This window comes from Helobdella robusta (genome assembly GCF_000326865.2).
Source record: "Helobdella robusta unplaced genomic scaffold HELROscaffold_30, whole genome shotgun sequence".
Lineage (NCBI taxonomy): Eukaryota > Metazoa > Annelida > Clitellata > Rhynchobdellida > Glossiphoniidae > Helobdella > Helobdella robusta.
The window spans coordinates 1,722,681-1,750,248 of record NW_008704502.1 but is presented as its reverse complement, the minus strand read 5'-3'; the positions used below and the strand labels follow the sequence as shown (position 1 = coordinate 1,750,248).

Genomic DNA, 27,568 nt, shown 5'->3' with positions numbered 1-27,568 from the left:
CAACAAAAACAACAACATCATCACCAACAACATTTTCAACAACAACTACAACAACAACAACAGCAGCAACATCAGTATCGCAAACAACTGCAACCGCATTCTTTTTTTCAACATCAACGTCAACAACATCAACAAATAGATAGTTTAGTTTTTTCAAATGATTGCCAGGACTTAGACCGACAACAAACACCACCTACAAACTATCACCATCATCATCATCAACAACATCATCAACAACAACATCATCAACATCAACAACAACAACATCATCATCAACAACAACATCATCATCAACAACAACAACATCATCAGCAACAACATCATCAACATCAACAACAACATCATCAGCAACAACAATTAACGAGTCAAAACAGCAAAGAACAACTGAACGAGCAAAGAAAATGTATCATGTCATCATCATCATCGTCCTCACCACCATCATTATCATTATCACCGCCATCATCATCATCATCATCGTCGTCGTCGTCGTCATCATTGTCGCCAGCGGTTAATGCTTGACGTCTTGTTTATTTTCAACTCATTTTCAACAATTTCTTGACGTATAGATAAATAAATTTATCACCATCATCATCGTCATCATCACCATCATCATCGTCATCATCACCATCATCATTGTCCTCACCATCAACACCACCATCGTCATCATCATCCTCATCATTACCACCATCATCGTCGTCATCATCTTCATCATTATCATTATTATCACAATAATCGTCGTCGTCATCATAAGCATTATAATCGTCACCGTACGATCATATTATGATGGTTTTGATGAAGAAAATGATGACGATGATGATGACAACAGTGTTGACGACGACGATGACGATGATGATAATTATGATTAATCATAATCATATATATATATATGGCTGCTTTTTCTCTCGAAAGATTGCAGACGTACCTAGCGGAATGGCCCCTTTTGTGGTTCCTCTACGCTTCCAGCTGCCACTGAACAGACCAATTCTTTAATTACAAACTCTACCACAGAATGGAGAATAATAGAAATCTTCTTGAAGGGTTGACAGATGACGGGGTTTTTCATCTTTTGTGCCTTTTGGAGGCAGTTTTAGATCTCATAGATTCTCCCACCAAGATATCTTCTCGAACACATTGTCTACATGATGTTAGATCTTCCCACGGATCTTCACCCATGTCTGAAGCCCTGTTGCCTCGCTTGCAGACAGCTCTCTAGGCTAATTTGGGACGATCGATTGTTCCTTAAACCCTGACCAGTTCATAATCATAATCATCATCTTCGTCATCATCATCATCATCTTCGTCATCATCATCTTCGTCATCATCATCGTCGTCATCGTCATCATTTACAGAGCGCCAACACAACCGATAAAGTTCACGTTCCAAGTTCTGAACACGTAGCTGAAATCGTCGGTAGGCAAGGTGAGGATGTGTGTGTGTATGTATGTGTATGTGTGTGTGCGTGCGTGTACGCATGTATATCTGTACACAATTTTTTTTTATGTCTGTTCGAATGCATGTCAGAACGATTGTCTATTTTTGTATTTGCATAGTTTCCAAACACATACATACATAAACACACACATATATATATACACACACGTATAGATACATACCCACATAGTCAGTACATACAAAACAACGCCACACATACAAACACAAATCTACACACACATACCTACACACTCACACACACACACACAAACACACAAACACACAAACACACACTCGTGTGTGCAGACAGAGATTGACGTGATGAGTGTTGTCGAGTGTGCAAGAGCTAATAATGAATATATAGAGCGTCGTAAAGACCAAGTTCCGCTGATTCAATTGTCAGAATGTATAAACGCATGCATGGGATGCATGGATGAATGAAAGAATGAATGAATGAATAAATGAATGAATGAACGAACGAACGAACGAACGAAAGAACAAAAGAACGAACGAACGAACGAACGAATGAATGAATGAATGATTGAATGAACGAAGGAAGGAATGAAGGAATGAATGTATGAAGGAATAAAAAGAAGGAACGAACGCAGGAATGGGTGAATGAAAGACGTAGACGAGCACACAGACATTAGATGTAATGATAAATAAATGGACGTAAGTGGATAATCGTTATTATTCATTATTTTACGTTCGCCTTACGTCACTGATGACGTAAAACTATGTGGCGCTTAATTATTTTAATTATTCTCCGTGCCTCTGTCTTCTGTAATTGCTACTTCCTTCTCCTGCTCATTCCTTCCGTCATTCTCTGACATGACGCACGTGCAATTTTTAATAGCCGACATTATAAGTGATTTCTTGTTCATTCGTTATTGAGATTTTGGGATTTTAATTGAATCAAATCGATGTTAAACAGAAATCAAAAATAAATAATTAGAAACCTTTAGAAGATAAAAAACACAACAGCGAGTACAAAACATCAGCTTAACATCAGCAAACATCACATTAGCAGAATACACTAAATTAAATTTACTTCAACAGCAACAACAAACAAACGAATTGCAAAACCAGCAAAAATATCGACAAACAATCGTACCAACAAACAAACCAACAAACATACAATTATACAAACAAACAAACAACAAATATACAATTATACAAACAAACAACCAAACATCGGCAACCAAACAAGTTAAATAGAATCAATCACTGTCTGGATGTGAACAGCGAATGTTCAACCAACAATAACATTCCTTGATGCCATTTTCCCAAGCTATTTGTTTAGGGCTATTTTTTATCAACATCCGACAACAAACAACAACAACAGCTGCAACAATCGCAGCTAAAACTATCACAGCACAACAAACAGCAGCGACAACAACTACTACTACTACTACTACTAACTACTACTACTACTACTACTACTTCAGCCACCATAACAACAACTATAGCTACAAAATAATTTCAGCAACTGCTTCAACAACAGTCGCAGCAACAACAATCTCATCTAATATACAAAACAATATTTGCAACAACAATACATACCAAAACATCAATAATTCAAATTCACAATAATTCACAATTCACAGCTACAAAACAGCTACCACAACCAGCAGACAGTAATTGCCACAACCAGCCAGCCACAACAATCAAAACCTTTACAAACCAAAAACAACAAAGAAGGCATTCCAAAACTGCAACGGCAAATGAAACGCTTCATCATGCCAGGCACTATTGGCATATCAAAATATCATTTCCTAGGATGCAATATCAACCACCAAATGAACTATAACACGTCTATCTATTAAGAACGAAGCAAAACAGAACAGAATAACAACAACAACAACAACTGCAATAATACATGTACCAAATCAACAACAAACAACGCTTCCATGGTTCCGACAAAAAACCATTTCAAACAAAACAACAACGAAAGCAAACACAACAACAACAACTACTAGACCCCAATCTGCAAACCCCAAACAAGCAAACACAACAGACAATAAAGAACAACAAAAAGACACAAACAATACATCCCAACCAGCAATTCCAAACAACAACCAACCTCCACAAACAACACAACAAACACACACAGGCTGCAAGATAAAGAACTTGAGATTCCGAACTAACACCTACATTCGCACCCCGCCACGGGACGAGGAACCAGTTTTCGTCATAACAGGCAGAGAAGCAGACGTCAGGGAAGTCAGACGAGAAATCGAAGAGGCGGCACATCACTTCACTCAGCTGAGAGCCAACCGGAAATGCAGGGGAGGGGTCCAGAGCAAACAAATAGGCGGCTGTCTAAATAACGACGGTAATTATGGTAGAAGTAATAACCCGGGTGCAGAGATTAGAGAACGGAAGTGAATGAATGAATGAATGAATGAATGAATGAATGAAAGAATGAATGAACGAACGAACGAAAGAATGAATGAATGAATGAATGAATGAATGAATGAATGAATGAATGAATGAATGAATGAAAGAATGAATGAACGAACGAACGAACGAACGAAAGAACGAACGAACAAGAATGAATGAATGAAATAGTGGACAAATTATTTAATTGGCAAACATGTTTAAATGAGTTCATAACATTAATTAACAAGTATTTGTATCAAGAACATTTTAAAATTATTAAAAAGTATATAGAGAAAAATTTATCAATAAAAAAACCAGCAAAAAAAAACAACACCAACAACAAAAACATCAACAACAACAACTTCAGCAGCAGTAACAACAACAATAACAACAACAACATCAACAAAATCGATGAAGCAAATTAAAGACTTGAAGATGATAAATATGTGGATGCAACGGCATATAACAAATTGATTGAACGATTGATCAACTAATATCGTGGAGAGCTCCTTCATTCATTTTTTCATTCATTCATTCATTCATTCGTTCGTTCGTTTGTTCGTTCGTTCGTTTGACATTTTTCAACTTTTCCTTTCTAATTTATCTAGCCCATCTTTCAATTCGTTCTCGATTTCTTTTTTCTCACTTTAATCTTGTCTCTCTCCTCTCTCTCTCTCTTCTCTCTTTCCCCTTTCTCTCTCTCTTTCTTTCTCTCCTCTCTCCCTCTCTCACTTTCTTTCTTTCTCTTTCTCTGTCTCTTTATTTTACTTTTTATCTTTAATAGAAAAAATTTAACAAACAAGTGAAATAACCAAAGATTGAATAAATTATCTGAACGGGTTAGAAACAAAAAGGAAAAATGAATAAAAGAATGAACGACTGGAGGAATGAATGAATGAATGAATGACGGGACGAATAAATGATGGGATGAATGAATGAAACTACCAATAAATGAATGAATGAAATCACAAACAATTTTTAAATTTTGTCTAAGCTAATAATTTTTTTCAAAATAACATAAACACACTAACTGAGCAATTGGGATAAATTTCATTTTTATTTTTAATCAATGTTTTTGTATGTTGTGTTGTGATTTCTTTATTTTTAAAATCTCGGATGTTTTTCAATACAATTGCACATACACACACACGCTCACCCCACACACACGCACACCCCACACACACGCATACACACAGACACACACAGACAGAGACACACACGCATGCACACACGCACACTAATATTTATAGATATAAAAACCTGATAACGAAAACACATACTTATGTAAGCATCCAAACCACATGTTATGACAAGAAAATTATATTTTTTGTGTTTCAATTTTCTTATTTATATTTTTTCTGATTTTTTGAAAAAAATTTTCATAAAATTTTAAATTTTGATTAGATTATTTTCTAAAAAAAAATTTTTCCAAATTTTAAATCCTTCAATTTCAAACATCAAATTTTTAGTAAATGTTTAACATTTAAATGTGAACGTCTCTTTAAAAATTCAACAAAGTTAGAATGAATTTTTTCGTTTCGTCTGGTTTCAATATATTTTTCCAAATTTAGGTGCCGTTGTCTAAATTCCTTTGTAAATAATTTTTTCTATAAAATTTGTATATTTAAATTTTTTTTTATCTATTTACAAATAATTTGTATGTATTTTATTTTATTTTATTTTCCCCGAAATCATTTATTTTTGATTTACCATTAAAACTTTAAATACAATTATATTGCTCTTTATTTAGTGAAAATGAAATGACTAATACCACGCAGACTGTTGATAAGTTCATTCGTTTAATTGCAAAGACTGACAAATGACCGGAAAAAAGATGATCATCGTAAGCAAGAAGAAGAAGAAAGCCACGAAAATAAAAATAAAATATAATTAACTAACGATTTTGGTGACATTATTGGATTTTTAAAATTAAATTTTTGTTGAATCAGTTTATGATTTTAAGAATGGATTAACCACAATCTGCCATCTACTTAGCGACAGCAATTTTTCAGGGTAAAATATTTTAACAGCACCGATAAAAGGCGTTAAATGGCCTTTATTTATTCCTTCGCCAGAATTCATGTTTGGGCACATTATTTTATTGAAGTGTTTACATAAATTGTGATTATATTTTAAATTTAATAATTTTACGGTTAAGTTTTATTTAAAAAAGTTTGTTAAAACAATTTATTTTATATATTTAGAAACAACATGAAAAAAAAATATTTTAGATCTTGAAAAGGGGAGGCCTATTTACCAGCATACAACACCTTCTTATGGGTTGAAGCAGGGATATGCAAAGAACCTCAATTTTTTCAACTTTTAATTATTTTCAGTAATGTCTCCCCTTGCTCCAAACCACATAACTAGAATAATAGGACTAATCGATCAATTCGATCTATCGGTCGGGCTATTTGTCGTGCTTGGATTGTTGGCTTACGAAATTGCATGGATTTTAACGAGCAAGCTAAATGAAATATTTACTTGATTTAATAAAACATTGTAGTAATTCTATTTAATTTTAATAATGATTAATAGAATTATGTATTATTAAATTATTTTTGTTAATTTGAATATAAAAATTGCTTTTGGTCCGGTGAAATCCGGTGGCTTACTGAAGCCGAAGGTTGGCTTAGTAGGATTGAACTATAGTCACCCTTTTTTTTACACTATTCGATCATGTTAAAAATTGGTTTGCTTACGAAATAAACGGCCTAAATAAATCAAAATTGTTATTTGAACAACTATCTTCATTATATTCAATGAATATTTTACATTCTGCTGGTACTCATAAGAAACTGGCTGCTGAAATCATACGTTGGCTTAGCAGTGGCTTACAGGGTTTCATAGAACTCTTACGATAGCACTTTTTTGTACATATAATGCTTTAAATAAATCAATATATTCATATCACAATTATTTTTGTCAGTATAAATATAGAAATTTTTTTAATTTAAAATGCAAAAAGATACTTAACCGTCATACAGCAATATCTATCCTAAAACAGCATCTAGTACCTTTTAAAACATTTTTAAATTTTAAATAAAAGCAATATTCCGAAATTAGTAAATATACGATCGTAACTTTTGACTCGGGCGATAAAAAATCACCCTCCAATTTTCCTCCGGAAGTAAGCTCCTTGTTCGACCGTCAAAAATGAGCGAAGGCCGTTATATTTATTCTAATTATATGGATCTTGATATATTCAGTACATTTTTCGTCTCATGTCGAAGCATACAATATAAATATAATTCTGCAGCCGTTCAACCGGCCAAATGTTTCAAAATGAATGTTCCCGGATGTTCACAATTTTGATCTTAATTTAACTTAACTTATTTGAGCGTCTCTAAGGCGTAATATCAATCAGACGTTAATTACTTGATCCGAAAAGTCATTAGAATTAATTAGCTCAGTGGTTTCTGCAGTTAGCAGTTTAGCACGTACAATAGAAAAAGGAGTATAATTGTTTTGAATAATGTTTGGTCATATGGTCAGTCCTACATCCATTTTCGCGTTACTTTTGTTATTATGTTATATTGTTACTTTTGTTATTATGTTATATTACGTATTACGTCACGCCATACGTTGCCGTGTTTTATGTTGTTATGTCATGCTATATGTGACGTTATGTTTAAACTGCAGATGTTTGTCAAATATTAAAAAACAAATTCGCCATTTCTTAAGAAATTACAAGCACAGTGTTTGAAAACTATTCTGCAAAGAAAATTATCTGAATTAAACATTTGTTGAATGGATGGATAATTTTTTTTATCCATACTAGTATTCATCTATTTACCCTATAATTTGACCTCAGTTCTTTCAACTAATCTGATTTTGTAAGGGGAAGGAGTGACTGTGGTACCAAACACTTCTTTAACCAACACTTCTTCCTCACCCTCTGGCGGCAAAACTTGAAAGTGTTGAATCAACGTGGAAACGGACAGAAACAACTCTACACGGGCCAATGGCTCGCCCAGACATGAACGTTTACCTAAAATATTTTAAAAAATATTCATTTGACTTTTACGATCGGTGCGAAAAACAATTTTCAGAACAAACCAAGCGAAAAAGGAATGACAAGATTGCGATTAATAACTTCTCTTTGGTCATTGCTCAGAAATCTTTCCACTTTAAACTTTTCGGGCTCATTCCAGGCCTGTGGATCCATGTGGGCACTGTATAAATTCGGCAAGACGGTTGTTCCTCCTCGAATGTATTTCCCGTCAATGACGCAATCGTTCAGAGTCAAGTGCGGCAAACTGGTTGGAGCTAGTGTTCGAATCCTCATCACCTCCAAAATACAAGCTTCAGTGATTGGCATTTTTGATTTGTCGTCATAGGATGGAAATCTGTCGAGGCCAACAACTCTGTGTACTTCCTCTTTCATCTGCTCCTGCACATCTTGGTAATTCGCCATGTAAACTAACAACCAACGCATCGTGGTTGATGCTGTTTCCGTTCCGCCGAACGTCATGTCTCTAACGATCATCCGCAGCTGCTCGTCATCAACCAGACTGGCACTATCTGACTCGTCTGATGTTTTTTGTGCTTCTTCAATCAGTTGCTTGTAAAACGTTTCCTCGTCCGTAGCAGAACGAAGGTTTCTCTCTAGAAACATGTTGAACGTTCTAAAAGAATCCACCAACAGTTTCAATTGACCTCTGAAATAAGGAAAAAACCTTAGAAATGGGAAAAATGTCAGAATGTAACTACGAACAAAAACGTCTCCCAGTTTCATAACGTTATGAAACTCTGGATCTTCACTAGACCAACGCTTACCAAACAGAATACTGCTTATAACGTTGAAAAATGTTAATTGCAATTCTCTTTCGGGGTTGAACGACTTGCCTTCTTTCAGTTTTATCTTCTGCAAAAAATGTTCTAACTCAGATGTTATTCTAGATTCCATGTGCGTCTGGCCGAGTCCAAAATTTTTCAAAACATTCAAGCACATCTTGTGATATTTTCTGAACTTCTCGTTGAACGGGTGCTCAATGATACCTTTAAATTACAATAAATGTTTGTGAACTCCTAAATTGTTTATAATGTTCAAGATTGTTTAACTTGCAAAATACCACCTTTATGGTTTGGATTGTAGAGCCTGAATATGAAATTTGATGGGCGACTAGCAAAAGTTAAAGATTTGCCGACCAGAGCTTTCTCAATGGTTTTTCGGCCATTTAAAACCACTATGTACCTGATGTCAAAGATATACATATTACTAATAAAATATCCTAGAATAATAATATTTGTAATAAAATATAAATTACTAACATTTACAAATACCCATACTTACATACATGTTTTTATTATATTTTACTCATAAAATCAAAGCAAAAGCTACAAGTGAATAATCTTTCTATTAGTTTTACTCACTGACTCCCCATGTAAAATGCAATGACGTTCCCCAACTTCTTCGATTCCGTCATCATGTGAATGAAAAATTTTTTAGGATTGGGAATGAATGGTAGCGATCCAACGATGGGAAGGTAAGGAAGACACGGAGGTGGTGGGTGTTGAGATGTCTTGGCGCTCCCGTGATGTTCCCACCTCTTCCTAAACCATTTCAACACGGCGTACGATACGATGAAGGCAATCACATACACCGCTGCAGTTAACATTGTGGATGATTGTTTTATATTAACACAACGTTGCCTAGTTGTTTTATATTAAGATACTACTAAAACCTTACTGAAACGATATGATACTGAAACGATACGATACTGAAACGATAAGATACTGAAACGATACTAATACACTAAAGTATTGTAAAGTAATTTAAAAAGAAATTTAAAGTTATCTAGAGAGCTGACGAAGACAGGTCTATATAAATAAAGAGGTAGACAGCTCATATATAGATGCTTATATATAGGTTGTTGATTTAAAGCTGAAAATTTTTAAATTCTCAATCTTATTACTTGACAATGCTTATGTTTGTTTTGCCTTGCCAGGCTAAAAAGAACGTGAACTCTGAACAGTGATTGTATATCAGTTGGTTCACATTTCAACATGAAAAAATAAACATTCTGATTAGACCTCTGCATATGATGAAAATAAGTCGTTGACAAACTATTACATTTGGTAGAAAATAAATATTACGGCTTTGTAGACAGGCTTTTTAAGATTGCTGAAATATGTTATATGAATTTTAATTAACCAAAAAAATTCATAAAATGATGAAGTACTTTGAGAATTTTGCATTTGAAAGACCTTTAGAATCAGTAATATTAATCACAAAAACTTTTTGAAGTTGAAACAACGGCAAAATTGATATTCGGAAAAATACAGAAACTTTTTTTTGAAATAGAAGACAATATAATGGTTTGCCACAATTTGATGTGAATTGAAAATTTGGAACTAAAATAGTTTCCATTATTTAATTTATAATTAATTGATAAATATATCCTCTGTTAGCATAGGTTTGGATGATGACATAGAAAAACATTGCCCAGCTTAATCCTGTCAAACTTCTCTGACAAAATCCTTCTAATATACCATTTGATCTACGAAATAACGAAATAATTAATTAATTGGATAATTAATTAATAAATTAATTAATTTTTAATCATGTGTTCCCGTCATTAGCGTTTGTGTGCGTACGTTTAGGGGTATACGTGTGGGTATACGTGAGTGTGTGTGTGTTTGTGTTTGTATGTGTGTGTGTATCTTCATGCATAGATTAGCAAATGCAGACAAACACACCAAAAACTAACTTATCTTCGTATTGATTTTTTGCGAATGTATATATTTGTATCAATAATAGATAGACATTCACTGATGCATGTGCTTTCGTTTTGTAAATAGATAAGAATTATCACCCACCGACCTAACATTTGGTTATCATCACTGTTAATTGAACCGAAAAAATAAATCAAGTTTGCTTTTTACAAGTGTTTTTGTTTTTATAATGTGGTGGGCGAGGAGACTTAGAATAGTTTTAAAGTGTTTCTTTATTGTATATCTCAGCTTCACCATGTACAGCGTATGGTTCACTGGACAGGAGTTTGATCATCTAAATAAGGACTCCGTCAATCTCTACACGGATGATGTTTCTTCAAATTTCAACTATAAAACGCCGTCATTAAAAGATACAAAGTTTGTCTCCTTCGCAGAAAGTGTCTTCAACGGACGAAGATTGGGCAACCTGATGTTCAACCTTGCAGCTCTCTTCTACGTCGCTGAGCACTCGAACAGGACAGCGGTCCTACCTGTGAGAATCCCCATTCGATGGCTTGATGAGTACTTTGAAGATTCAACTCTGATGAGGTTGCCGAACGAGTTTCTTTACGAAAGAAATCGTCATCCAATTTTGAAGGAACGTTTCGGTCCAGTCGTTTATGATCCCATGTTCAGAAATCCTCATTTTGAACCGAGACTTGAAAAGGCACTTGCACTTCTCATCGATGGATACTTTCAAAGTTTCAACTACACAATTGGACATGAAAACAAGTTGAAGCGTGAGTTTACTTTTAAAGATCAGACTAAAGAAGCTGTTGAAAAATTTATCGATGTCCACAAAAGCGACTGCTCCTCTAAACTTCCAATAAAAACAGTAGGTGTGCATGTGAGAAGGGGAGATTTTCTGAAAAATGCAGCAGTCGATTATGGCTTCACAGTGGTGAATGAAGATTATATAAACTACACAGTCAATTACTTTCACGAGTTCTTCAACACAAACTCCCAATCATTCATCATTTACTTTCTCTGCAGCGATGATATAGCATGGGTGAACCGAACGATCGTCTATTTGAGTCTAGCTCAAAATTTAGAAAACACGAAATTTGTATTTTCAATTGGACACGATGCGATGTTTGATATGTACTTGATGTCGAAGAATGATGGAGTCATAATGTCAACAGGGTCGTTTTCCTGGTGGTCAGCATGGCTGGCCAACACTACAACTCTTTATTATAGTAAATTTCCCAGGACAAACTCACAATTCAGAAGAAATTTTGATCCAAAGTTGTATTACAATCCAGAGTGGATTGGCTATCCTTAATATTTTATTTAAAATTATATACATTTTAAAAATATTTTATATTTCAATTTTTAGCAACTAATTTACAAACTTTTTGTTAATGTCAACTCCGTAAATTTCAGTGTTAGTTTTCAATGAATAAAGCTAAACACATGTTGTCCAGTACTGAATTTTGAACATTCCAAAACATTATATTATTAATTAGCAATAAATATCTTTCAAATCAAATCAAATCAAATCAAATCTGTGTTTATTCAGCAAAGTGTAACACACACGCTAGGAGACCAAAAGCAAATGCTTGTGAGGCCACCCTAAAAATAAACAAAATTAAACAAGTTAAAATAAACAGGAATTAACTCACAATTAAAACAGAAATAAAACAAACAGGAATAAACAAGTTAACTTAAATCAACAATCAACTCTGGAATGGAATATAAAACTGGAAAGATAAAGAAAAAAAAACAAAAAACAGTATGTATAATAACAAAGGATAAACAACTATGCATAAATACACAATTTAAATCAAGTTAGTGTGAAATGATTAAGTAAGATTAGCTGATTAACTGATGAGCGAAAAAGACCTAGAGAAGAACAGTCCCTTGCATCAACAGGCAGCACATTCCAAAGACGCATAAAACAAGACAAGGCAGAATTAAGAAAGAAGTTAGACCTACATCTTGTAAATGAAAAATTCATTCGAAAAAAGAGAGCACAGAACCTAGGTTAGTTAAAATGACTCAACACAGACGCATTCATATGAAGGTAAAGCTTATTATTATTACTACTACTGCTACTACTATCATCACCCCTGTTATTATTATTTCGTTTTGTTCGAATGCTACAAATTTTCAATCTATTCATCGATCGTTCTAGATCAATTTATTATATTTTATCAAAAAAAAGAAAAATATTTTATTGTTTCGGAAAAAAATATCATCAAAGCTTACTTACAAGAAAATTCATTAATATTTAATAATATAAAATAATAATAATTGGCCGACAAAAATTAATTTCGGATTTACTTTGTATAAATAACACAACAACCCAAATTTATTTAAATATATATATATATATATATATATATATATATATATATATATATGCAAAATCTTTCAAGCCAAAGCTTAAGGGCTATGGCTCGATTACTATATAAAAATTTCGTTCTCATCTCCAACTATACTTTAGTTTCTATAGTTACATTTGTTTTCGACTTTCCTCTTGAGAAAATGTCGAATGAAAAAACCGGTAGGTGAAGGTGAAATAATGAATTCATTAAAAAAATAGAAAAATCACGAACTTTCTAAAAACTTCTAATTAAAATTTATTCCAAGTTTCATCCTCGGGCAGTTTAGCAGCTGACCAGGGAGATGCCCCAGAGAAGGAAATCAAACCGGAGAAAAAATGCTTCACATTTCCGAATGGAGACACGTACGGTTGGTAGCGCGACTTTTTTTTATAATCGATCTATTAAGTTTTTGTACTCATTTATCTAACCACAAAACAAGAGTGCAGTTTATTTTCCGCAAACAGAAGGAGAATTCAGGCAGACTGATTACCACCCATTTGAAAGATGTGGGTACGGTACTTACAAAGCTTGCGATGGAATGATGTACGAAGGACAATGGATGGAAGATAAGATGCATGGCTTAGGAACAATAAGGTTGTCACATCATTACATGTGGTGCGATTATCCCACTTCTGATTTGACCATTATAAATTTCATAGTTTAGTTTACGTTACGATAGCCGTACATTTCATTTGACAATAACCTCACGATCTAATCAAACGGTCATAGCTAATTGTTGAAGAAACTACTTTCAACAGTTTTCCAAATGGATCAACTTACAAAGGCAACTTTGTCAACAACCAGTTCAACGGTTATGGAAGGTACAGTTGGCCAAACGGATGTTACTATGACGGAATCTTCATAGGAAACAAGTTATTACTTTTATAATCGTAAATAAGTTGACGGATTTATACATTACGGGCAACGCCAGCGATAAGGCCTTATTTAATCCCATCACTGTGTAAACACATCGAAATGTGAAATTAACGAATTTAATACGCTTAAGCTTTTGACATACATTCCTGACAACGTCACAACACCCCAAAATCCAGGTAGTCTAAAGCCTACACATCTTTCTAAACACAATTAAAAATTACATTTCCTTTAATTTAGGATGAATTTTTTTTAGCAACCTCGCGCCTTTCATATTTCACTTTTGAAACGTCTCACAGAATGAAAGGACCAGGCAAATTCTACGATGAAAATGGACAATGCTGGCAAGGAACGTTCTCATATAAAACTGCGTTAGGACTTCAATTCCAACTCTGAATGAACTGCTCAAAACTTTCTTCTAAACTCAACAGTTAATAAACCAACCATGTCATCAGTAAACATTCTTCCACTATTTTGATTCAAAACCAACCATAGCGCGATCAATTTTCATGTAATAAAAAAAACCTCCCTTTAATGTTTTTCATTTTTAAACAATTGAAAAAGGCTAACATATTTCAAAAATACTTTTATTAAAGACAATATCAAAAATATGGACAGAGATGGAAATGTTATTGAGTTCATTCAGTTGCATTAATCATAAAACAATGGCAAATTTAAAAGACCAACGTTAACCAGTACCACCATGTCTTGTTCCACACAAACAGATCAGAGTACAAATAAACACATATGACCACTTAGCAAACAATTAACTAACTATTGGATAAAAATTAATTAGAAAAAAAATACAAGCACATCACACGAATCACAGCGTACACTTGAATATATAATTTTATGCAATTTATATACAAAATGTACAGACATATTATGTACAAATATATTAAGAGACAAGTGCACAGATGTACAACAAGCAGGAAGAAACTGATTTAGGTGCCATATAAGCAACACTATGTTCATACAAACCTCCACAAAACCAACACCTATCATCAGTTTACTTCACGGTTCACACCCTCATAACACATACAACCTGATGGACGATCACTGATTGGTTAATCAAGCAACCAATCAGAGCATTAATTCAATCTATCAACAGTAGATAACCTAAAATAATCCTGTATTCGGGAATGTATTATTAAGTGCAAAATATTTATGGTAATTTGTGGATTAATTAAAAAATAATTATATAAAGATGACGTGACGTTGATGATTGATTGATTGTTTGATAGGAGATGAATGGATAGTACAAATAATTTTCAACAATGACACAAACATCTACCAGGCCATCAAACAAATCAATCAATCAATCAATCAGATAGACAACCAATCAGGACAGTCTGATGTGTCATGTGATTGGTCTTAAATTATATTTCAATTTTAATATGAATTAAAAATATTAATATAATTTATAAAATATCAAAAAATAGATCTCATGAAAAATAGGCTATGGCGTCACTCGTTCGATCTAAGGAAGCTAGCTGCTTTCCACTTCAATTTTGTGTTTATAAATAACATTTATTAGAAATAGGATTTAATTCAATGAATCTCTGAATTAGTAATTATTATTAATTAATTAATTATTAATAATAATTTTAATTCATTATTAAATGATGTAGAGTAATTCATTGAATCAAGATTCTGCAAATGAACAAACCTCTGCCATTTATTATATAGTGCAACGCAAACCTCTCAATGCTACACCTTCTAAGAACCATCGGTGTCTACGACTCATTTAGTAATTAATCATATTTATTATTTGTACTGTCATAATTATAATAATAACAATATTATTATTATATATTTAATGGATTATATAAGAAAAGCTGGATTTTAAAAATAAAAAAAACAAAAGCAATGAAACAATTTAAAGGTAAGCCCAAAAAATGGCATTTTTCGTTGTTGGAGTTCATTATTAGTGATAACATTTTTATTAAATGCATTGTTCATCGTCAAATGAAAAATGACCTAATCAGAGGTATCCAATAGGAATGCAGAAGGCTAAAAGGGTTAGCAGGAATTTTGAACCAATCAAAATCATCTTTAGAGACCTGACCTAAATATGACTTATCTTGACCCTATTTAACTTATGTTAACTAATAAATTCATAAAAGCTGAAATAATTCATCTTTATTATTGAAAATAATTAAAATTAATTTTATGAGTTTTATGGATTCAATTGCTACGAAAATTTCTCTTTTAATATTAAATGATGAAGATTGTTGAAAAATTTTAAACAAAATTAAGTAAATTATTCTTTAATTTAATTATTCAATGAAATATTTGAACAAAAAGAAATAAGTATTTAGATAAATTAGTATTAATGAATTTAATTAAAACTAATTAATTGATAATAAATAATAATTAAGTCCTCTAGATATTCTTGAAAAAGAGATTCAACGCATGTCATTTATAAGTTCAGTGACACATTCACACAGCAAAGCAAGTTTTACAAACACTACATACGTAACTGACAACAATACCACAGCAACAAAATAAGCAATACAGCAACAAAACAAAAAAAATATATCACAAATGCTATCATTGAAAAAAAGGTAAAAAAATATAACTAACCACATCAAAAGTAATAATTCCAATCAGCTCAGCTCATCCAATCACCTAAGAACAACTAAGAACATGGAATTATTTTTGAGGCTGAGGTGGCTGTGGTGGTTGTTGCTGCTGCTGTTGCTGCTGCATTTGCATGATGGCAGCTGCATGCTGATGCATCCCTTGTGATCTGTAGTACTCTGCCCATGCTGCGCTGTAATCTGGTTGTCCATTTGCCGCTGGTTGGTGGTTAGTTGTAGGTATGAATGTGTTTGGTTACTATGCTCACAAGGTAATTAATGTAAAGGAAATATATTAGCTTAAACCAAGACAATGACTCTCTCTCAAAATAGAGATAACTGAACACACAACTTACCAGAAGAAGTATTAGCACCAGACCCAGCTGAACTCGCACTTGGATCTCCACCACTGGTAGCATTTGAAGCTACAGATGTGGCAGGGTTAGTCATATTAGGGTAGCCCATTTGCATTGGGTTCATCATTGCCTGGCCGTAATACTGAGCATAATAAGCTGCCCATGCAGCAGCAGCTGCTGCATTGGGGTCTTGTGCTTGTTGAGGTGGCTGGCCCTGAGCATTGCCCTGTCCTTGGTGTTGATGTTGTTGTGGTTGTTGTTTTTGTTGATTGTCTGTGAGGGTTAAAGTAGAGTTAAATTGAAATTAATTAGATCTTCTAATATGAAAGCAATTAAAACACAATCAAGATGTAGAATAAATGAACCAAATCATCTAGTGGCATGTATAATATGTATGAAGATGGTACAACACATTGTTCATTTGTTATGTCTGTACAACATGCTATCGAAATTCTCCACTCAGTCAACTGATTGACCAAACAATATAGCAACAACTCGACACTCTTGTTCAACCATTGATTTATGAACAACAGTTGTGAAGTCTTGCTTATTAATTAAGCAAATGTAGTACGTAGCAAAAACTGAAGAAGGCCAGAATACTGCATTCAATACTACAAACTCATCACAAAGAGGACATTTGAATGATAAAAATGTAAAAGTATGGCAACTAACTTGGATCCATAGATTGTTGATGAGGGTACTGCTGAGGAGGGTAAGGTCCCCACGGTGAGCCGCCCATCATGTTAGGCCCTCCCATCATGTTAGGCCCCATGTTACCACCCATAGGACCCATCGGTCCGTACATTTGACTGCAAATGTTTAACAAAAAATTGCTCAAATTGATGAATGTCTGCATTCTATTACAAATTACAATCAGATGAAAAATTCGAAATTATAAGTAATTAGATCCGTTTTAACTGTGTAATTATGTGCATATAAACAATCTCCTCAATTAGATTTTGTTTGGAAAATTACAATGGCTGATCATCTTCTGAACACACAACTAACCCAGGTGGTCCTCCATACGGCCCTCTTGGTCCCATTCCACCCATATGACTGCCCATGTATCCATCAGATGACATCATTGGGTTAGGCTGCAAGAGAAAAACAATTTTACAATTACGTATAAATTTTATAGCAAATCAAATATCCAAACAGTCCCCACGAAACCACAAGCGACACCAACCAGTTGCGCCTTTTCACACATAAGTCTGACGGCATGCTGGACTTGATCCTGGTTCCCAACAACTTTGAAGATCCTCTCACTCGAGTCGACGCCTGCATTTCGATCCAACTCAACAAATGCTCCAGAGATGCGATTGATATCACGAATTGTCTCCCCACCTGTAAATAAATACATAGCAGTGTTTACTAATTAAAGACCGCAAGACAAATAAATAAGTGAGCGAGGGTAGAACGAAAATAAAATATTAATAAGTGTGGTGGGGCCTACTATCAAACGGCGCCAACTGATGTAATGGCGTTGTTAGCGAATTCCCCACCTGCCCACCTTAAGTAGGCATTCATCTAGCACATCACTGACACCCACACAACACCAAACATTGTTGCGTGGGCTCTAATTGTGTGCTCATAATATATCTTTACGGTGGTGAAGCATATGATAACCTTAATCACATTGGTATACACAGTATAACAAACATCTACAAAAGACACCAACCTTTTCCAATGATGATGCCACACTTATCGTTGGGAACAGCAAGGTTGTACTGGCTGCCAGCCCCAGCAGACCATTCAGCCCCTGGATAGCCCACCTTGCCACCACCAGTCAAGGAATTTTGTTTCTGCAGACAGGTGATAAATAGTTTACATTCAATGTACAATTAACAAGAATAAGGTACACATTGCATGATGAATATTAAAAAATTACAGAACAAACAAATCAAAATAGCCAGTACATTGAACAAATGCAAAAACTCAAGAGCAGACATATCACACAAGCAAACACCACCAAAACAAACAGACAGGGCAATTCCTTACCATAGCACTGTCAATGAGATTAGTGACCATCCTCATTGCAATCCTGTTTGTCTCCTCTGTACCATCAATGGAGAGGTTCCTGGTCGGCGAGGTACCATCGTCGTCCCCCTGATGTTAGTGGGTGAGTTGTTGGGACAGTTGTTTATTGTTGTACAGTGGTGATGTGTGAATGAACGTATGTACACATGTGTGAACTTTACTATTCATATAAACCAACTTTAAATTGAACTTTTGAGCCAGACTCCTCTTGAATCTTCCTAATCATCTCACCTCCCTTGCCTATGACCAAACCGACCATGGTCCTCTGAATGGGCATCTGTTGAGTATACAAATACAATAAAAATATAAAATATATAATCATTGAAATTTAAAAGATGTAATCATTTGAAATTTTCATTCCTCATAAGGCGTTGGATGGGTGAAAAGTTATTGAGATTAAAATGTATTACAACTTTCACTCAGAGCAATAGAATGCAGTTCCAGCATCTACTACTTCAACTCAGGTGTACATCATCTGCTATTCCTTAAAAACAAATCCATCCTAATTGTATGGAAAGAGTACACAAACTCATTGAAGCAGATACAAAATGTATGCCAGTTTTGTAAAGCAGTCAGTGAAGAACACACAGAGACTGCCAAACTATTAAGTACTAGCTTGCACACTTGAATATTATTAATTTAGCACAATTTCTACACCTATGGACATATCATATGTTAAATCCATGGCTCTAGATTGTGCTGAGTTTACTAGCATCCACAAATAGAAACCATTGAATAGATGAATGAACACGTGTAAAAACTGAAAAACTACAACTAACTTCAAAATGAACTTTCCCTCCCTCTGATGTCAACGGTGTACCATAGGGCTGTTTTTAACAGTTGAGGGTATAAAATAAAATGTAGAAATAATATAATATAATAACATCAAATAAATATAAATAACTAGTAACAAATGCTAACATTAACAGCAGGTCCTCCTCCTGTGATTAATACTGAGTCCTTGGCATCTGATATCAGCTCCATTATCTTCTCTTTAGCTCTCTTGAGGTGAAATTTCAACGTATATAACATAAACAACACAAACTATAACACCAATAAAATCCTTATACAACTGCATATAATGTAATGTCAAATAATGTACTAAGGTATGTAATAACTACACAATGCATGTAATGTCAGGGCTTAGCAGCATATATGCATTGATATGCTGTAACTTGGGATCAAATAATTACATCAGATAAATTATAAACTTCCACAAATGTTTGTATCAGTAGAACGAAAGTCAATAGTTTATCATCATGTGTGTGCCCAAAAGATAAATGACAAAACTAATCCATGTTACATGATATTGAGATAAAATAGGTAGAAAAAGTAACGAGGGAAAAGTTATTTACACCACAAAACTGATCTCCATTCAAGATGTATAAATGATAAAAAAGATATAGTAATAAAAAAAACATAGTAAACAAAAACACTTAAGAATATGCAAACAAATGAAAACAAACACACACAAGTGTACAACTACCAACCAGGCAGCTATTTCTTTCTCCTGAAATCCGCACAGGTTTGTCCTGGTGCGTCATGACGTTACTGTCTTGTATGACAACAATCTTTGTAGCTGTTGACTCCTGCGAAGACGCATAATTAGAACATTATTATTGCTATTTTCTCATTCGATTCAATTTTACTGCTTTAAATACAATATAAAATGCAACACCATGTCACAGCATTGATAACAAAAAATGTAAATTGTTGTCATGGTCATCATCATTGCACAGAATTTCAAGACATCGTCACAATCCTCATCAGTACCACAAACCCACACGACCAACCAACACTAACCATGAGACCCTTGATAGTTTCTCCAGCCTTTCCTATGATGAGGCCGACTTTTGAACCGGGCACCATTAGCTCGATGTGAGAGGAATTTTCGTCTGTTGCTGAAGCTGCTCCGCCGCCGGCTCTGAAGTTTGAGATCAGACGATTCAAAACCTCTTTGGCTTTCCTGTGTGAATGTTGTACCAAACATACATTATACACCAATACATTGTTTGTATCAATGCATACACACCAATACATCGATGCTGAAAGAAAATTACTACACCAATGATATAATGACAGGGATGGAATGTAATTATACAAATTAGAAAATATGTAAATCTTAGTAAGGAATCGACTATTTTGAAAACTTAGTCGATAGAACAAATGAATAAACAGATGAATGAACAATCAGGCAGATGTACAAATGCTCATCAATGTTACATTATCAGATGCACATAAGTATGGTATCAACTCATGACATTCAGAAGAACGAAAGTCAATAATGATTCTCATCATCGTAACATTGGTATATTATCACCCTATCCACAAAAGTTGAATAGGAAATGTGCATGGATGTACAAAAATTACTAACCAAACAAACTTTACCATATTATAAGTAAATTTTGCTAAAAATTACTAAATAAGTTAAAATGACATCAATTACAACAAACTTACATGATGGTTGCCGGGGTTCCAGTCAATATGCATGGTCTTTCAGGTGTACCATTACTTTCTGAATGTTGTTTTAAGATATGTATTACTTAGTTATTAAAAATTAATAAAATACATTCACAACCATACAAACCTAACACATTAATTAGCATCAGATATTATTATACTAAATTATATTATACTAAAATTATAATAACAATTATTCAATTATGAGACAAAAATGCAAACAAAACAAGACATTAAGCAGAACAACAACCTGTGACGAATTGGACGACACACTTGCTCTCCGACTGGATAGCTGTTATCTGTTCTCCACCTTTTCCTATTACTGTTTTAGAATATTTGTGAAAATAAAAATAATTTAATTAAAATTAAACAACAATAAACAGAAATACTTTTGACTAGGAAATACGAGATTAGATGCATTATAAATATTTATACTAACAATATCCGACCATCTTGTCGGGAACCGTAGTAGTTTCGGTTGCAGAGACTGGAAAACCGAGCATCCTTGCAATTTCATGGGGATCTGCCAAACCAGGGCCAGCCGATATAGACGGAATTGCTGGGGCAAATATGGGATTTGATGCTGGGGCTGTTATACCCAATTTGGCGTTAATCTGCTGTGCCGCTTGGGCTGCTAACACTGCTGCCTGACTGGCTCTGTTATCTAAGGAAAGTAGATAGGTATGTGATATAACGCATTGCATGAACAAATTAGATAACATAACTAAAGAAATATATAACTATAATTATAATATAATATCATACTAGTACTCAAAAATCTAATACAAATTAATATTTTAAAATCAAACTAATCAATAAAAAAATGAGAAAAATCATGCAAACTGTCAGCTGTGGCCTGCTTTTTTGTTTCTGGCTGGTACTCTGATGAACCTTCAAATGGTCTTTTAGTTGTACCGCCACCATCTCCTGTGCTAGCAGTGGCTCCCCTAAACTTAGCTGCAATCTAGATGTGGTCAAGTTAGGTAGTAGACAAAATTTGATAAAATCTTCATGAAAATCATGTTAATATCGACAATAATTAAAATCAGTGCAGATGAACTTATATATAGTTGCTAAAAAGGCAATTTTTTTGGAAATCAAAATTCATTGAAGTTTTTTCAACCAAATAGCGAAACAAAGTTGAATTTCGGATTTTTTTTTCACCTGTTTAGCCTTGGCTACTGCATCTGCAAACGCATTGCCTCCATTTGTAGTCGACATGATTGTTCGTAACTCAAAATACAACGATCGAATAAGAACGAGATTAGGTCGGCGAGGGCAAAATTAAAAAGGAACGGAAACGGAAGCTTTGTATCCACGATTACAAGCGATACATAGAGTTTTTAATAGTTAATTTAATTTCTATGAAGTGGAAAGACAAATTACTTATGTGTTTGCATTTACAATACATTATATCTATTTATATACATTATATCTATTCTAAATAAATGTATTATATATGGATTATATTTTAAAAAAATATGTATCATAAAGATAGAAAGTATTTACTAGACATTTGATAGAGTAAAAGTAGGAACGTTTAAAATTAGTGTAAGTTGTTGGAAATTATTAGCTCATTGATCGTAAAATTAGGTAACTTCGGTTGAACTTTTAAATCAATTTGACACTAAATAATCACGTTATCACCATTATCAAGCAATAGTTTACAGTTGGAGTTGTGTGCAAATGAAATTTGAGTCAATTTTTTTTTACAAAATATTAACAATCAAATCTGTTGAATATACAATCAATCCTGATATCATCAATCATATTTATGTAATAATATATTAACTTTCATCGAATCCTTCGGGACAATTGATTCAAAAGGTCAAAATTGTTTACCACAGGGTGGTTTATTCTTCCAACATAGCAATTGTATTGGAGAAAGTTAAGAAGTTAAGCAAATTCTAAGTATATGACTAAATGTGATTGAATATAAACTTAGAGTAAATTATAATATTATTTAACTAAAAAAGTCAAATCATCAAATCGGAATCAGTGTACAGTATTCATATATTTGTACATATATATAGAATATATATATAGAATATAGCGTGTATATATTCTATATACAGACGTGTGTGTATATATATATAGAGAATGTAACATGTATAATATATTCTATATATTTATATATATATATGTGTGTGTGTGTGTCTATAATTAATCACAAAAATAACAAAAAAGAAAAATTTGTAATAAAACTCGGAATGTTTAATGGAAGAATAATAAAAGTTATAGTTAAAAAAACACAACAGGAAAATTAAGGATGTTGAATGGTCAGAAAAATATTAACGTCGACAATAATAACAATAAACTTTATAACTAAATAATAATGGTAATAAAAATAACAACCAGACACACGCGCACACACACACACACAAACACTACGTATATTTAAACGTAAAAGCCAGTTTTAGATCTACAGAAGAGTAACTGAGTAATTTTTAAATGAATCAGTAATTAGCTTAGTAACGAAATGTTTATCAGTAACGAAATGGACTAATACTTAAACTTTTAATTTTAAACTAAAGAAAGAGGAATCGTCCTCCTATAATATGCATCTCACTTCCACTTCACTTAGTAGTGAGAGTGGCGTAGAATGTATAACGCCTGAGACAAAAGACCATCCCTAAGTTTGAGTCCTATAGTTCAATTCCTATACTAGAACTCCTTTAAGCTATAGAGGAAAACATTAGCTAGAATGCGATATACGTAGATATATCTTAACTCTCATGGATATGACGGACCTATACTACATACCACTTATGCTGCATACCACACATGCATACATATAGTAAAGAAGAGACTATGAAGAATATTATTAAATAATAAACAACTCAATAAGTCAATAGGTATTTGAACAGATATACAATTCAAGATATATATATATATGTATATATATATATATATATATATATATATATATGTGTGTGTGTGTGTGTATTTTAGCACAAACAAACTCGCACAGGCACACCACATTATAGGATGTTGCGTGTTTCAAACAAAGAATACTAAATAATGAACACAAGAACGTGTGGAGTAAATTAAAATTTATGGAACACCACCAGCCAGCTGCCGTCGGAAATCAAATGCAGGAAAGATGGATGCGTTGGATTAATATGCCCGTCTATTAACTGTTTAATTATTATTCGATAACTTTATTCATTCATTCATTCGTTTGTTCATTCATTCATTCATTCATTCATTCATATTCATTCATTAATACATTCCTTAACTCGATTAAAGTTTGAGTTTGAGGTAAGCAGCCAGATGAAGTGAATAAACGGTAATCTGTATCGAAATTTGCAGCTGAAAATAAATATGATAATATGAAACATAGAACATGCTAGTCATCATCACCACTTTCACGAACTTCACCACCACCATCACCATCATCATCATCCTTATATCATAATCATCGTCTTCTTCATCATCATCATCATCATTGTTGATGTTTGGCCTGGCTCTCCTTTGTGAGTTTCTCAACCTGCTGACCCAGTACTTCAATGCTTTCCTGAATGATGATGATGATGGTGACCATAATCATGATGCATCTAATTGACATTTGACACATCGTCATCACCATTCCACCAGCACGGCTTCATCCCACCATATCGTCATCACCCTATCATCATGACGTCATCACCATACCCCAGGCACATCATCACCAGGTCCTCACCTTAAGAGCAATATTCTTGAGCAACGTATCTTCAAGGACTGACTGGAGCTTGTGGCAAATCTCAAGAGCGAGGTCAACCGTCATACCTTCATCCTGCTGCTGAGAGCTGAACAAAGAAGCCATGATGCCACCACGTCTCGTCATCTGCAGCTGGTGAGGACGCGACGACGGCGATGATGATGGATTTAAAAGATGTGATGATGAAGATGTGATGATGAAGATGTGATGATGAAGATGTGATGATGAAGATGTGATGATGAAGATGTTGATGATGAAGATGTGATGATGAAGATATGATGATGAAGATGTGATGATGAAGATGTGATGATGAAGATGTGATGATGAAGATGTGATGATGAAGATGTGATGATGAAGATATGATGATGAAGATGTTGATGATGAAGATGTTGATGATGAAGATGTGATGATGAAGATGTGATGATGACGATGTTGTTGATGATGACGACGATAAAATGTTGAAATTGTTGATGATAATGATTAAGCTGATAATATCGACGATGATAGCAATGGTAACGAAAAATAAACTTCAGCAAAATGATATAACACCGATGTTGGTGACCTATTTATTGATCTAATTGACCTACTTTTAATCGATCTGATTGGTTGGTCGACATGACACCTGCTTCCTCTTTTAGTACGTAGTTCTTTATTATCCTGTAACGAAAAAAAAAAATTATTTCAAAATTATTTCATGATTATAACAAAATTATTTCATAATTATTTCATAATTATTTCAAAATTATTCAATCATTGATTAATCAACATCCTCATCACCGTTATATCCGTCGGCAAATATTCATCATCAATATGGAAGATGAATGACTAGATGAAAATGAATGAATGATAGATAGATAGATGGATGAAATAATCTTAGACATATAAATATATGAAAAAAATTAAATAGATAGATAGATAGATAGATAGATAGATAGATAGACAGATAGATAGATAGATAGATAGATAGATAGATAGATAGATAGATAAAAAATGAAAGAATAAAATGATAGAGAGACGAAACGAACTGACTTGGCTTTGTTGGCCAATTCATGAGTCAGCTTGATGTTGTGCTCGTATAGGAACTCCATCCTTTCGTTCTTTTTGGCGAGGGTTTTCTGCAGAGATACTATCTTGTCAATCAACATCTGCTTGTTCACCTGAACCACGCGCACTGTGGGAGGAGTCGAGAAATTTACGTCATCCGATTGGTTGACCTGTTAGCCAATCGTGAAGGGTGGTTATAAATAGAAATAATTATATCGATAAGGGTCCTACCATCATCATCCTTATCACGATCATAATCAACATCGTCGTCCTCATCATCATAGTCATCATCGTCGTCGTCATCATCATCACTATTATCATCATCATCGCCATCATCATCACCATCATCACCTCATCATTAAGTCCTCCATCGCAAATAATTTCAGTTTGACGATTATCGTCTAATGCGTTTGACCTCTGATGATGCTGATGATGATGATAAGATGGAAATGATGACGGCTCTTCAGTCTTCTGATGAGGATGATGATGATGACAGTCGTTGATAATTTTAGAAACAAGGGATTTCCGAGAATTTCTATTTCGGTTTTCATCATCGTCGTTGTTTATGATGACTTCGCCATTAAAAGTTATTCGTTTGGTGGATGATGATGAGGTTGCTTTAGTTGCTGCTGCTGCTGTTACAGCTGATGATGATGATGGTAACGATGAAGGTGGTGGTAGAGATGACGATGGCGGGTTGTTGTAGAAGCTGTTGATGTTATCGTCGTCATCAACATTTCCGTTGTTTGCAAGAGAATTTGAAGTCAGATGTTGTTGACGTTTGTGATGATTTGATGTGCTACTGACCAACAGACCTGTTCAGAATGAAACAGACTTGAGTACAGCAGCAACAACACAACTAAACCACTTCAACAACAACAAAATCAATAACAACAACGTTAAAATCATCAAAAGCAGAAGCAACAAACCATTATCACTGAAGTTACTACTACCACTACTATCGTAACCACCAGCACAACCTCGACCGTAGCCGTCGCCAGCGACGCGGCTACCGCGACCGCAACCGTCGCCGGCGACACCATCGGAATGAACGCTGCTGTTGTGATTGCCTGGCTGGCTGATGTTTAACCTCTTACTGAGCGTTTGCAACTGTTTTGTTAAGTCCTGGGTAGATTTGTAGACGGATGGATGGATGGATAGATGAATAGATGGACGGATGGATCAATAAATGGATGAATGGACAAATGAATCACCAACGACATCACTATCATCACAGACATCGTCACCTTAATTTTGACGGCATTGTGTCTCTTTTGAGTCTTCATCTCGCTTTCAAGGTCATTGAACTCTGTCGCCAGCATTTTATCTGTAATAATATTTATAATTGTAATAATTATAATCATAATTATAATAAATATTCGCATCATCACCATAACCGCCAGATGATCATTACCAACACCACCGTCAGAACTCACACTCCTCATTTTTCTGCTGCAGCATCTCCTGGGTTGAAATTAATTCCTTCTTCAAGTCCTGCACATTCGACAACCTCTGCTCGATCTGTCAATCAATCAATCAATCAATCAATCAATCAATCAATCAATCAATCAATCAATCAATCAATCAATCAATCAATCAATCAATCAATCAATCAATCAATCAATCAATCAATCAATCAATAAATAAATCAATCAATCA

The 27,568-nt window shown here is 34.0% G+C and overlaps 6 protein-coding genes across 6 annotated transcripts; 3 read left to right on the top strand and 3 right to left on the bottom strand.

Moving 5' to 3' along the window:
- Positions 1–1,346: 1,346 nt before the first annotated feature.
- Positions 1,347–3,819, top strand: HELRODRAFT_81412 (hypothetical protein; the record flags this gene model as incomplete). Its single annotated transcript, XM_009022098.1, has 2 exons — positions 1,347–1,419; positions 3,545–3,819. Coding segments are annotated over 2 exons (348 nt in total), but the record flags the coding sequence as incomplete, so codon positions are not given.
- A 3,791-nt stretch (positions 3,820–7,610) lies between these two features.
- On the bottom strand, positions 7,611–9,434 carry HELRODRAFT_81592 (hypothetical protein; the record flags this gene model as incomplete). Its single annotated transcript, XM_009022097.1, has 4 exons — positions 7,611–7,804; positions 7,873–8,803; positions 8,878–9,010; positions 9,190–9,434. The coding sequence occupies 4 exons, from the start codon at positions 9,432–9,434 to the stop codon at positions 7,611–7,613; spliced, it is 1,503 nt and encodes a 500-aa protein (XP_009020345.1).
- A 1,352-nt stretch (positions 9,435–10,786) lies between these two features.
- Positions 10,787–11,812, top strand: HELRODRAFT_174656 (hypothetical protein; the record flags this gene model as incomplete). Its single annotated transcript, XM_009022096.1, has 1 exon — positions 10,787–11,812. One exon carries the CDS (start codon positions 10,787–10,789, stop codon positions 11,810–11,812), a length of 1,026 nt encoding a protein of 341 aa, XP_009020344.1.
- Positions 11,813–13,193: 1,381 nt separating this feature from the next.
- HELRODRAFT_81386 (hypothetical protein) lies at positions 13,194–14,126 on the top strand (the record flags this gene model as incomplete). Its single annotated transcript, XM_009022095.1, has 4 exons — positions 13,194–13,224; positions 13,322–13,451; positions 13,616–13,729; positions 14,030–14,126. Coding segments are annotated over 4 exons (372 nt in total), but the record flags the coding sequence as incomplete, so codon positions are not given.
- A 2,259-nt stretch (positions 14,127–16,385) lies between these two features.
- Positions 16,386–22,386, bottom strand: HELRODRAFT_174654 (hypothetical protein; the record flags this gene model as incomplete). Its single annotated transcript, XM_009022094.1, has 17 exons — positions 16,386–16,531; positions 16,669–16,941; positions 17,341–17,477; positions 17,677–17,762; positions 17,855–18,012; positions 18,347–18,470; positions 18,667–18,774; positions 18,884–18,982; positions 19,485–19,532; positions 19,627–19,707; positions 20,196–20,294; positions 20,509–20,671; positions 21,163–21,220; positions 21,416–21,487; positions 21,605–21,829; positions 22,009–22,129; positions 22,330–22,386. The coding sequence occupies 17 exons, from the start codon at positions 22,384–22,386 to the stop codon at positions 16,386–16,388; spliced, it is 2,055 nt and encodes a 684-aa protein (XP_009020342.1).
- Positions 22,387–24,082: 1,696 nt separating this feature from the next.
- On the bottom strand, positions 24,083–27,234 carry HELRODRAFT_100515 (hypothetical protein; the record flags this gene model as incomplete). Its single annotated transcript, XM_009022093.1, has 6 exons — positions 24,083–24,682; positions 24,848–24,997; positions 25,453–25,522; positions 25,895–26,079; positions 26,915–27,034; positions 27,157–27,234. The coding sequence occupies 6 exons, from the start codon at positions 27,229–27,231 to the stop codon at positions 24,611–24,613; spliced, it is 672 nt and encodes a 223-aa protein (XP_009020341.1). The 3' UTR covers positions 24,083–24,610.
- Between the last annotated feature and the right edge of the window lie 334 nt (positions 27,235–27,568).